General features: G+C 39.4%; 1 protein-coding gene across 2 annotated transcripts in view; it reads right to left on the bottom strand.

The window, feature by feature from the left end:
* RNASEH2B (ribonuclease H2 subunit B) overlaps positions 1–12789 on the bottom strand; it is a 102831-nt gene that overhangs the window by 32512 nt on the left and 57530 nt on the right. For both annotated transcript variants that reach the window (XM_045283793.1, XM_045283794.1), the window contains exons 6-9: positions 10766–10830; positions 9740–9842; positions 8210–8291; positions 480–522 (exon numbers count right to left, since the gene is read on the bottom strand). In XM_045283793.1, the coding sequence (XP_045139728.1) occupies positions 480–522; positions 8210–8291; positions 9740–9842; positions 10766–10830 (293 nt within the window). The remainder of the gene's footprint in view (positions 1–479; positions 523–8209; positions 8292–9739; positions 9843–10765; positions 10831–12789) is intronic.

The raw sequence follows: 12789 nt of genomic DNA on the forward strand, positions 1-12789 counted from the left end.
ATGTACATTGGTACAGATAGGAACTGGAAACACAGGGAATCCAGGACAGATGACTCCTTCAGGACCAGTGGTGAGAGGGGCGATGCCTGGAGGGTGGAGGGAATGTGGGGTAGAAAGGGGGATGAACCTATGGGGACAACAAGTAGAATAAGGGCTTGGGGGAGGGGTTGAGTGGAGGTGGTGGGTGAAAAGGAAGACTATGTCAAGGAGTCCATGTGGAAAAAGAATGGTTGGAAACTGTGGTAGCAACTATAGTTCTACTTGACATGATTGAAATATAGAATGTTATATGTATTAAATCTCAACTAATAACAAAATTTAAAGTACTGATGAAAAGCCCAGTAGAACCTGTATTCTACAGAATGGCACTAGTAAAAGGAGAATTTAGTATGCTTCAATTAGAATAAGCTTAGACCTGTGTGGTGAATGTGTAACATTGTTCCAAGTACCCTAAAGATATCTTAGTTACAGTTTCTTACCTTTGATGGAGGGCTTGGCAATAAAGCGGAAGGTGCTGGAAGCCTACAGAAACAAAAATCATAGTCAAGATTTGTCATGGACAAGTAAAGAGAAAGACTAGGTAAACAGTAAACGGATTCAAAATCCCCATATATCTTATGGCAGGAGCTCTGATGGCAGAGTGATTTACACATCGGGCTGCTAATTAAAAGGCCAGCAGTTCATTGGAAACCACGAGCTGCTTCATGGGAGAAAGAGGAGGCTTTCTGACCTCGTGAAGAGGTGCAGTCTCAGAGACCACAGGGGCAGTTCCACCCTGCCCTGCAGGGTCCCTAGCAGTCACCATCAACTCAATGGCAATGAGAGTTTTCTTTAAAAAACCACACTATACAATCCTCATGTATCTTACAATACAATCATCATAGTGTAAAGCATGAAATTCTTCACATGCCTGAATCTTCCTTTTGCTACTTAACCCTTTATATTGGAATTGTCTGAATTCAAAACACAAAGTAGTTAGTGCCTATTTGCTGAAATGCGGTCTTTTTTTTATCCTCCTTAAGTTTTCTTTTTGGTACTGGATTATTTTTCTTCACAAATGACAATGTAGCATAGATTTTAAAATGAAATGAAAATTATTCTAACTGCTGACAAAAAGAAAAGTAAGCTTTACTTTTTTCATAACAGATAAGTTAACTGACCTATTACTCTCTCCCCACATTTTCACAGAAAGTTAATAAAAAAAATAATAAATAAAAGGAGTAAAAAGGCCTTTAGTAAGACACCTGCTAAGTGATCTAATTAATATTAATTAGATATTAATTAGATATTAAACAACGGGATATGCAGGTTTCAACACACGTTAACTATTATAGGGACCAGATTTTTATATATTTATTTTTAAAGGTAGTCCTATGGAATTTGCTAAAAATATCAACTACATTTATTAAAAACTTATTTTAGCTTGATGTATCGGCGAAGAAAAAAATTATGATGAGGAAAAAACATCAATCCATTACATACATAAAATTTTAACAGCTGCCAATATCTAGAATATACACATTTTTTAAAACCCAAGGTGTGTTTTTAAAACCTAAGGGTCAACTAGAGAAACAAAGCCAGAGGCTTTATGTGTATAAGGAAGAGTTTTATATAAACAGTAACTACATATTAAGGAGACAGCCCAGTCCAGTTCAAGTCTGTAAGTCCGATATTAGCACATATGTCTGATACCAGTCTATAATTCCTCTTCAAACTCACTCAACACATGCAATGACACCGAATGCAGGAAGATCACAGGCCAGTGGGTGGAAAGTCTTATGGATCCAGTGGCAGTGGAAGCATCTCAGTGCTGGCATGGGTCTGCATGTGGTTCCTCCAGCTCCAGGGCTCTGGCTCCATCAGTTAAGCTCCATGTGGTTTGTCAACAGGAAGACCAAGCAGAGAGTGTATCTGACCTCCAGTGAGGAATTTATCTATGTTGTGCCTCCAAAATAAAGTCATCAAGCTGTGACCTGATCGACAGACTAAACTCCAGCCCTTCACTCTTAATCATCTCAAGCTGACACCACCTTATGTACCTACCACATAAGGTAAAGTCTTTATATTAGAGAGCTTTATAAAGGATGGCACACAAGTCCAGACATTCTAAATTACCTCAAGGAATCCGATTGGGTTTGTCTTAGTTACCACATTTCTTTTCTCAATTTAGGAGTCTAGAAGTCTAGGAGGCTAGAAGTCCAACTTCAGAGCTGGAGAAAGGTTTTCCTATCGCTGTTGGCTCTGAGAGAAGGCTTGTCTCCTTTCAACACATCTGTGTGGCTGCGGCTCCTTGGCATCAATCATTGTCAGGAAAGTTAATAGGATACCACGAGTCAGGATCAGCAAACAGTAAGTTTACAGTCACTGGTGTCCTCAGCCAGCAGCCAAGTCTCTCTCCATTTCACAGGCTATAGGCTCCGTGAAACTTCTCTGAGTGGCGGAGATTCGGATGCATCTGGTCCTGGAGGCCTCAGCCAATTCCAGGATCTTGAATGTGCTCTTCTAAGGTTCTCCTTCATGTTTCTCTCTTCTCTTACTGCTTCGAAGATGACTTGTTGTTACAGCAAAGGGGTAATGAAAAGTGACCAATCCTCTCTTTTAGTGTGGCACACATCTTATTTGCATAGTCGCACCACCCAGACACTTGGGTAGAGGAGCCATATTAAGAAATTTTATTCCATCACAAATACTAGTACCAGAAACCAGAAGATCCACATAATTAGGAAGTCTTAACATTGTGAAAAGGTCAGCACAACTCAAAGAAATCAATAGATATAATGCAATGATGATTCATTATTCAACATCCTTCTTTAAAGAGATAATCACTGACTAATCACTAATCACTAACTTTATACGAAAAGGAAAGAGACTGAATAAGCAAAGCACTGCTAAAAAAGAACAAGCTTCCCAATCTCAAAACATAACCACAGTAATCAAAGAAGCCCAGTGTTGGTACGATGACAGACACAATAGATCAATGGAGCAGAATTGAGTAAATCCAACTACAAACAGCTAAATTAGACAGACACACTAAATTAGGGAAGAGATAACCTCTTTAACAAATAGTGCTAACAAAACTGGATATCTAAGTTGTTAGAAAAATTTAAAACAAGGACCTATACCTCAAGCCATGCATATGAAAGTGAATTCAAGATGGATCAAAGACTTAAATATAAAACCTAGAAGGATAAAGATCATCGATGAAAAAATCAGGGCAAACTTAGAGGCCCTAATACATGGCAATAAGATACTATCAAATATCATTGAAAACACACAAACCAGAGAGGATAACCTGATGACTAGAACCTGCTAAAAATTAAACACGTGCGTTAAGAGATTTTACTCAAAGAATGAAAAGAGATGGCAACCAAGTCCACATGGAAGAAGCACACCATCATCAGCCACCGAAGGCTTGTAAAGCATATCATCAAAGCTGAAGGAGGGAGTCGTATCAGCACCTACATTGTGAGAATCTGGTTTGCAGAAGGCAGTGGATGAGAGTGGGAGTCCAAGATTCATTTGTGGGAACTACATAGGAAATAAGCTTCCAGTGACCTCTCTCTAACCAGAAAAGATGGATGGGAGGAAAGTGGTTACTAAACAGAGTGCACGGGAGAGATGACTACAGAATATCAAAGGCATTGAACAGTTAAAAGCTTGTCAGTTGATCTCCCAACTGATGCATGCTGGACGTGATCTGGTTGCCAACATCTTCTCTATTCTTGTTTTGTTTTTGTTTGCTCATATTAGGGTATATCTCAGAGGTATATGTCAGTGAAGGTCACCCTCTTGAAGTTGTGTTACATGGTTTTGTGTGTTTTGGTATATGAAACCCAGGATTGATGAATTATAGGGACAGCAAGTAAAATTAGGGTTTCGGGGGTGGGGGCGGGGTGTACGGGGTGGTGGTGGGGTACAAGGGAGATGGTGTCAAGGAGTCCAGGAAGAAAAACAATGTTTGGCAACTGGTTGTAGTGGCAATTATACAATTGTTTGATGTGAGTGATCTATGGAATGATATGAAATTTGCATTAACTCCCAATTAATAAAAAAGTAATTAAAAATGAATGAAAAGAGAACCCTGTACAGAATGGGGAAATTTTTTTTTGGCAAAGACATATTGGATTAGGAACTAAGCTCTAAAATGTATAGAAAACTTTAACACCTAAACAAGGGAAATAATCTAATTTTTGAATGGACAGGGCATTGAGAGACACTTTACCAAAGAGGACATGAAAAGGTGGCCAAGACACACATGAAGTGATTCTTGCAATAATTAGCCACTCACAGATGCAAAAGCCAACAAGGAAATATCATTTTGTCCCAGCATGAACAGCAAAGTTCAAAACTTAGAAAAGAACAAATGTTGGCAAGTAAGTGTCGAGATGGAACCCCTCTTAGCCTGCTGGAGGCAGTTTATGTGCATCTACACAGTGAAGTCTGAATAGTGCAACCACTTGTGAAAAGCAGTAAGGCTTTCCTCAAACAATTGGGAATATAAGTAATTTAAGACCTAGCAATCTCTCTACTTAGTATATACCCTAGAAAAAAAAGATCTGACACAAAAATAGATATATGTATACCCAAATTCATTTCAACACTATTCATGTAGCAAAGAACATGAAGACAACCTAAATGACCATCAAGGGAAGAATGGATACACAAACCATGACACATACACATAATGGAACACTTTGCAACGTTAAAGAATAATGAAGAATCTGTGAAATATAACCTAAATGAACCTGAGGGGATTTAAATATATATATCATATATCCTCGAGTATAAGCTGAGTTTTTCAGCACATTTTTTTGAAGTAGCTAGTATATCAGCCGTTCTTCCTAGTTCCATCTCTCTTTGTTTAATAATCATTTTATTAGGGGCTCATACAACTCATCACAATCCGTACATATGTCATTTGTGTCCAGCACATTAGTACATATGTTGACTTCATCATTCTCACAACACCCGCTTTTCACTTGAGCCCTTGGTGTCAGCTCCTCATTTTTCCCCCTCCCTCCCCACTCCCCACTCCCCCTGAACCCTTGATAATGTATAAATTATTATTATGTTATCATATCTTACCCCATCCAACGTCTCCCTCACCCACTTCTCCGCTGTCCATCCCCCAGGGAGGAGGCCATATGTAGACCATTCATCTGTTCCCCCTTTCTCCCTCTCCTTCCCTCCACCCTCGCACTACCGCCACTCTCTCCACTGGTCCTGGGGGGGTTCATCTGTCCTGGGTTCACTGTATTTCCAGTTCCTATCTGTGCCAGTGTACATCCTCCAGTCCAGCCTGATATGTAAGGTAGAATTGGGATCATGGTAGTGGAGGGGAGGAAGCATTTAAGAACTAGAGGAAAATTGCATATTTCATCATTACTACACTGCACTCTGGTTTGCTGCTCTCCTCCCCGCAGCCCTTCTGCAAGGGGATGTCCAATTTTCCCCGAATGGGCCCTGGGTCCCCACTCTGCGCTCCCCCTCATTCACAATGTTATGATTTTTTTTTTTTTTTTGGGTCTTTGATCCCTGACACCTGACCCCTTTGCCACCTTGTCATCTTACAGGCTGGTGTGCTTCTTCCATGTGGGCTTTGTTGTTTCTCAGTTAGATGGCCCCTTGTTTATCTTCAAGCATGTAAGACCCCAAACGCTATATAATTTGACAGCCAGGCACCATCAGCTTTCTTCACCACATTTGCTTATGTACCCGCTTAGTCTTCAGCATTCGTGTTGGGGTAGGTTAGTGTGCTTCTTCCTTGTGGGTTTTGTTGTTTCTTAGCTAGATGGCCACCTGTTTGTCTTCAAGCCTTTAAGACCCCAGATGCTGTATCATTTGATAGCCAGGCACCATCTGCTTTCTTCACCACTTTTGCTAATGCACTCCCTTTGTCCTAAGTGATCGAGTAGGGACAGGCTGGTGTGCTTCTTCTGTGTGGTTTTTGTTGTCTCTCAGCTAGATGGCTGCTTGTTTATCTTCAGGTCTTTAAGGCTTCAGGTGCTATATCTTTTGGTAGTCAAGCACCATCAGCTTTCTTCACCACATTTTCTTGTGCACCCATTGTCTTCAGTGATCGTGCCAGGCAGGTGAGCATCTCAGACTGCCGAATTGTTAAAACAAAGTGTTCTTGTGTTGGGGAGTACTTGTTCAGCACATTTTTAATGCAGTTTTGGTGGTAAAATTAGGTGCCTTGGCTGATATTCAGGTTGGCTTATACTCGAGTATATATGGCCTACACACACACACACACACACACACACATACACATATATATTTTAATCATTTCATTGGAGGACATTATATTAAGTGAAGTTAGTCAACCACAAAAATATGAATATTATATGAGATCACCATTATAAAAAGTCAAGAAAAGGTTTTCATACTATAAAACAAAAAGATGTCAAAATGGATGATAATTATATAATATTAATAAACATGATCTAGACAAATTGACACATTTTTTGGTGGGGTGGGATGAAGCAAAATTCAATTCATTACAGTGCTACTTCTTTAGGTTTTGTGGTAGTTACATAATCTGGTGTCAATTTGAGACTGAAGAGTGAAGGGGTGAAGTTTAGCCTGTCAATCAGGTTGCAGCTTGATGACCTCATTTGATGACCTCTTTGAAGGCACTAAGGAGATAAATAGCTCGCTGGAGGCAGGACACACACTCACTCCCTCTGAGATATTCCCGTTGACAAGACACATGGAGCTACGCAAGAGATCTGAAGCTGGAGGAGCCATGTGGAGACCCCTGCCAGTGCCAAGATGCTTACATCGCCAATGGATCTACAAGACCTTCCACCGACTGGCCCGTGAGCTTTCTGCATTCGGCATCATTGCATGTGTTTCATGAGTCTGAAGAGGACTTTAAGATTGGTATCGGACGTATGGGCTAATATCGGACTTATGGACTTGATCTGGCCTGGGCTGGGATGTTTTCTCAATATTCACTGCTTTTGTATATAAAGTTTTCTTATACACATATGAATGTCTATGCATTTGTTTCTCTAGTCAGCCCAGACTGACACAGGTTTGAAAGGTTTGGCACAATAAAGATGCTTAGTGAGTATCTAATGATGATAGTGAAAATGATCTTAAACTTTAAAATCTAATTTAAAAAAATATTCTACAAGCCATCTACTCTGTTTCTCGTTTTTCTTTCTGTTCACCATGCTAAGAGAGAACCAAATTAGCTAAGTCTAATTGAGGATAATTGTAACTCATTAGACTCTAGAATCATTACCGGTTGCCATGGAGTTGACTCCCCCTCATGACACCCCTTTGCATGTCAGAGCAGAATGCATTCCAGTGGGCTACCCTGATGGAGTTCCAGAAGTAGATTGCCAAGCATTTTATCCATGGCATCGTTGTTTGTACTTGAATATTCAACCTTCTGGTTAGCAGCTAAGCAAGTTAACTTTTTATACCACCCAGGGACTCTGTGAAATGATATCAGCCCATAATTTCAATCCTAATGATTACCAACTCCTGTAATCAGTATCCAGCTATCAATTTGTCACAATTAAGCACTATTCACTAAAAATCAACTCCGAATCCTAGTGCACACAACACAACCCAAGAATAATCTCTAATAAAAAATAAAGGTATTAAAAATCTTAAGGAATCTCTATTGTTGGAAAAACTAAGCACACAAAGGTACTTTATTTAGGCTGCAGGTGAATTATTTATTTATTTTTAAGCAGTTTTATTGGCACATAATCCACATATCATAATAATTCAATTATATCAAGAAGGGTTGTACAATCATTACCACAATCAATTTTAGAAATTTTCTTCTGTCTTGTACTTACTGTTATTAGCTCCCCATTTCCCTCAGCCTCTCCTGCCATGCCCCAAAGACCGTAATCCAATTACAGTCTCTACAGATTTACCTATCTTGGATTTCATCCACAAGAAAACATATAAAACACAAGCAAACAAAAGAAAACTATCAATAATAACAAAATAAGACAAACAAAAAAATCTCAATAGAAAAGAAAGTAGTAACTGTTAAAAATTATAACCAATTTTAAAAGGATCAAAAGGGAAATCAAAAGATAAGGTGTTAAATTTTAACCTAACGATATCAGCAATAATCCACTTCCCATCGTCCTCTGCAAGAGAGCAAGTCTGTTCACATCCTGGGTCTATGCTCAGAGAGGATTCATGGGAAGCTTAATCCATATGGAATAATACTTACTTTAGATATTTAGATAAGTCATCACTTAATTCCTTAGGAATGTAATCAGATATCAAACCATGGGCATAACGAATATAATCCTCTGAAAGAAAGCAGAATGGAAAAAGAAACAATACAAACATATTTGATGGCAATGAGTATAGATATAAAAGGAGCCCTGGTGGTATGGAGTATTAAACACTAGGCTGCTAACAGAGAGGTCAACAGTTGCTCTGAGATAAAAAATTAAGAAGTTTGCTTCTGTAAAGATTTACAGCTTTGAAAATGCTATGGAGCAATTTTGCTCTGCCCGTGGATTCACTGTGAGTTGGAACTCCACAGCCATGGGGTGTGGTTTGGGTTTATACATATAAAAACGTGATCGGGTGGCATACAGTTGACACCTGACTACCAACTGAGAAGTTGGTAGTTTGAGCGCACCTAGCAGCACCTTGGAGACAAGGATGGTGAGACTTGCTCTCACATATTTTAGACATGCTGTCAGGTGAGACCAGTCCCTGGAGAAACATTGAAAAGGAGGAAGAGTTTGGACAGATGGATTGACACAGTAGCTGCCCGGATGGACTCAGGCATAAGAACAATTGGGAGCATGGCCCAGCACCAGGCAGAATTTCGTTCTGTTGTACAGGTCACTGTGAGTTGGCACCCACTCAACAGCACTTAACAAAAACCACCACCCATAACTTGGAAGCAAAGCCTAGCAGCCTGCTGCTGTCAAGATCATGGCCAAGAACACCCTGTGGCGTATATTGGAACACATAGAGTCACCAGGAGTCAGAACAAAATTTTAGCAATACGTTTAGTCTGTTTTTTAATATATGGAAAAATGAGGGTATTCCAGAGAAAAAAGCAAAATAATATATATAACTTAGTAGCCTAAAAGGAAAAAAAAAAATCTACCAAGTGAATCAATTTTCATCTACAATCAAAATACGTCTGGCAGGAGGATAGAAGCCTCTTGAGAATAAATGGCAAACACCTGGCTCCTGAGAGGCCTATCTCATCCGCGGAGCATGAAAAACAGTGAACAGTGAGATAGCTTGGCGATGAGCAAAGCTTTGCCATTTGGAGGTTATGTGGCTTTGGAGACAAGTTCAAGACTCCTTTCTGAAATGAGACTTATTGGAGGGAGTATGTGCCAATGTGACAAAAGGCCTGGGACCCAATGGTTGCCAGAGTTGACCTCGTTCATAAGTTAACATTTTACTAAATGTTTGGTTAAAGTTAATACAGCACTTTAAGTTTCCATCTGACAGATTTCTATGCAAATTTTTCGATGACATTAGGCCAGGGTTGTTCTTACCACTAATGGAAAATGAGCACTTGCTGAATGAATGAATGACAGAAGTGATCAATAATATAATTAGTACTTGAAACGGAAATAAGGCACACACTGATCACAAGATCTGTGAGAACATGTTGACAAGAATGTGAGGCTTTGATGTGAAAATTCTGACACATTAAGAGATGCATTCACACATCAACTTACTAGAGTGGAAATCATTTCTTATGAAGTAATAATTTCCTTACCTTCCTTATCACTGGATACTTGGTCACCTGAGAAATAGGCAGACTGTACTCGGGCACCAACATTTATGTTATTGGTTTTTAAGGCTGCTGAAGTATGCATCACCTATGAAGTAAAAAATAGGGAATAGTCAGGGTGTTTCTAGCTTAAATTTAGAAATTCAAAGCTTAATTGATCATCCTCAATCCATTGAAGATCCCGTAGGAAGTATGTGAAGGCCCGGGTGTCGGAAGATGAGGGCCAGGTGCACACTTGGAGAAAAGGTGAGCTACCTGCAATACTTGGATCTCATATGCAGACAGACCACTGGCTTTCGGACCAGGATGCTGGGTTTGTTTTACAACCAGGGGCAAGTTACTTAACTTCTCTGTGTCTCTATCTGTGAAAGAGGGAGACAAATAGTACCCACTCCATTGCTGTGAGGATTAAATGACTTTACATATATAAAGCCCTTACAATAAAATTGGACAGAGTAAATACTACACAAGTATGTGCTATTACTTATATGCAGTAATTTTCTGAACAAAGTAAATAATACAGATTTCTCACTTTATGGGAAATTAAGAAAGTAAGCACAGTTGAGGAATATACATTCTTGATACATTCAATTCTATACGATCCTGTTTTATTTTCCAGTCCATTCCATTTCAAAGGCAATGCTAGTCCAGCCAGTGAGTTTGGGAAACATGACATCTATGCCCTGCCTGATTGCTGGTGGGTAACGTTGATCACTGAGATGCCTGCAAGGCCGACAGCAGCAAATACACACTGGGTCTGCTGTAGACTGGAGGTTCACATTTACACAAAGAGCAAGGCATTCAGAGGAGGGGGATCTCAGCCAGAGAAGAACATTATGCTGACTGGACAGACATGAGCAAGGAAGGATAAAATGAAAAGATTTCATCTCATCCTTGGATATTTCTTTTAGATGGAAATATAATGTGGTCTCTGAATTTAGACTTACTGTCTTTTTAAAAAGGAGCATTACATTTTTATTTGACCATAAAGCACTTAGAGAGGTACTCTACCTTTTTTTCTAGCCACTTCAATGTCTTCTCTTTATTGTACTTGTAATATTTTCTGCTGTTTATTTCTGGATTATATTAAAAGAAAGAGAATCAAAAGACTCAGTGTGATCAATTAAACAAGACATGAACTCAAGATTATAGCACATGCAAATACAATTAATAATTTAGAAATATCTTATAGTAGTTCAAGTTCTTAACATCTGAATTTATAAAACTGAAATTCTACTTGACTTTCAAAACTAATACAGATTTCAAAATCCCTAAAAAACAGTTTTGGTACTCCAGGATTCATTCAACCAAAAGGAGGTGGAATTTTAAGAAAGGAATCAAATTTTATAAATTATGGAAAAATTTTTTGAATTTTTAAAAAAGATTCTGAAAAGTGACATGCTGGTCAACATTAATTCATTGAATCTGACTAATTTTAAGCTCCCTTCAATTTTTTAATAAAAGAGGTCTTTTATTAAAATGACCATAGAAATTGTAAGAAAGAAAATAGAAACTAAAGACAGATGCCTACAAGGTTCATTTCATACATGCAGGAAAAAGAAAAAAAAAAACTTGGCATGTTGGATTGATTAAATAGGCAATAAAGATGCACTGATAAGTATTGGTGATTGGAAAGCAAAAGTTGGAAACAAAGCTGAAGGGAAAATAGTTGGAAAATATGGTCTTGGTGACAGAAACGAAGCTAGTGATAGCATGATAGAATTTTACAAGACTGAAGACTTGTTAATACCAAATACCTTTTTGTCAACAACCCAAAAGGCAATTATCCACATGGACTTCTCCAGGTGGAATAAACAGAATTCAAATTTACTACATCTGTGGGAAGAGAAGACTGAGAATCTCAATATCAGTGGGTAAAACCAGGCCAGGGACTGATGGGAAAAGACCATCTATTGCTCATATGTAAGTTCAGGATCAAGCTGAAGAAAATGAAAATAAGTCCAAGAGAAACAAAATACGACCTTGAATCTATTCCACCTGAATTGCAAGAGCATATCAATAATTGAGTCCCTACACTGAGCACAACTGGCAGAAAATTTGACGAGCTGTAGAGTGACATCAAGAACATCATTCATTCAGAAAGCAAAAAGTCATTAAAAAATACAAGAAAGAAAGAAAAGAATCAAGTGGATGTTAGAAGAGACTCTGAAACTTGCCCGTAATCATAGAGTAGCTAAAGGCAAATGCAAGAAGTGATGAAGTCAAAGTGCTAACAGAAAATTTCAAAGGTCAGCTCAAGAAGACAAAGAAGAGCCAGCCCCAATCCTAACTACGTGGACAGCTGCCCTTCCCCCCAGAAGAATTTACTTCAGAGGACAACACTGAAGCTGCAGCTCAGGGAGAGGCACATGTCTGATCAGAGCACATGGGAGCAAGTTAAGGGGGAAGAAGAGAGTGGAGGACATCCTGGCCCACCAAGCCTTGACAACAATATTCCTGCTCAGAGCACCCAATCCACAGAGAAGACCATATGGCCGGCCCCACTATGAGACATGACATCTCTCACTGACTCACAGCCCTACAGGGGACAACACTGGAGACACAGTGTGGAAATTGCGCCTGATCTGATCCCACCACACCGAGGCAAAGCAGTAAGGGCATGCAACAGAAAAGCAAGGGGAACAGAGCAATGAAGTCCCCAGGGAATACCAAAAATAGACTTTGGGGCCAGGTTTTGGCACCCCATCAGACTCGACAGGAAAACACTCCTATAGGCCAACAAACAGACCTTGAACTAACTACAAGCTTTTCTTTCTTGTTGTGTTTTGTTGTCATTGGTTTGTTGTTGTTGTTTTGTTGTATATTGTTGCTTGGTTTTGCTCTGTCTTGCTTTTGTGCATGTTATTATCTCCGGAGGTCTGTCTAAATAAGATAGGCTGGATGAACAATCTGGAGGAGAAAACAATGGGACCGACAGTTCGGGGGGACACTGGAGAGGGGGAGGTGGGGGGAAAGGAAGTGGTGTTAACAAACCCAGGGACAAGGGAACAACAAATGATCCAAATAGGTGGTGA

This window comes from Echinops telfairi, unplaced genomic scaffold (genome assembly GCF_000313985.2).
Source record: "Echinops telfairi isolate 266 unplaced genomic scaffold, ASM31398v2 ScPeMD7_7467;HRSCAF=8505_0, whole genome shotgun sequence".
NCBI lineage: Eukaryota > Metazoa > Chordata > Mammalia > Afrosoricida > Tenrecidae > Echinops > Echinops telfairi.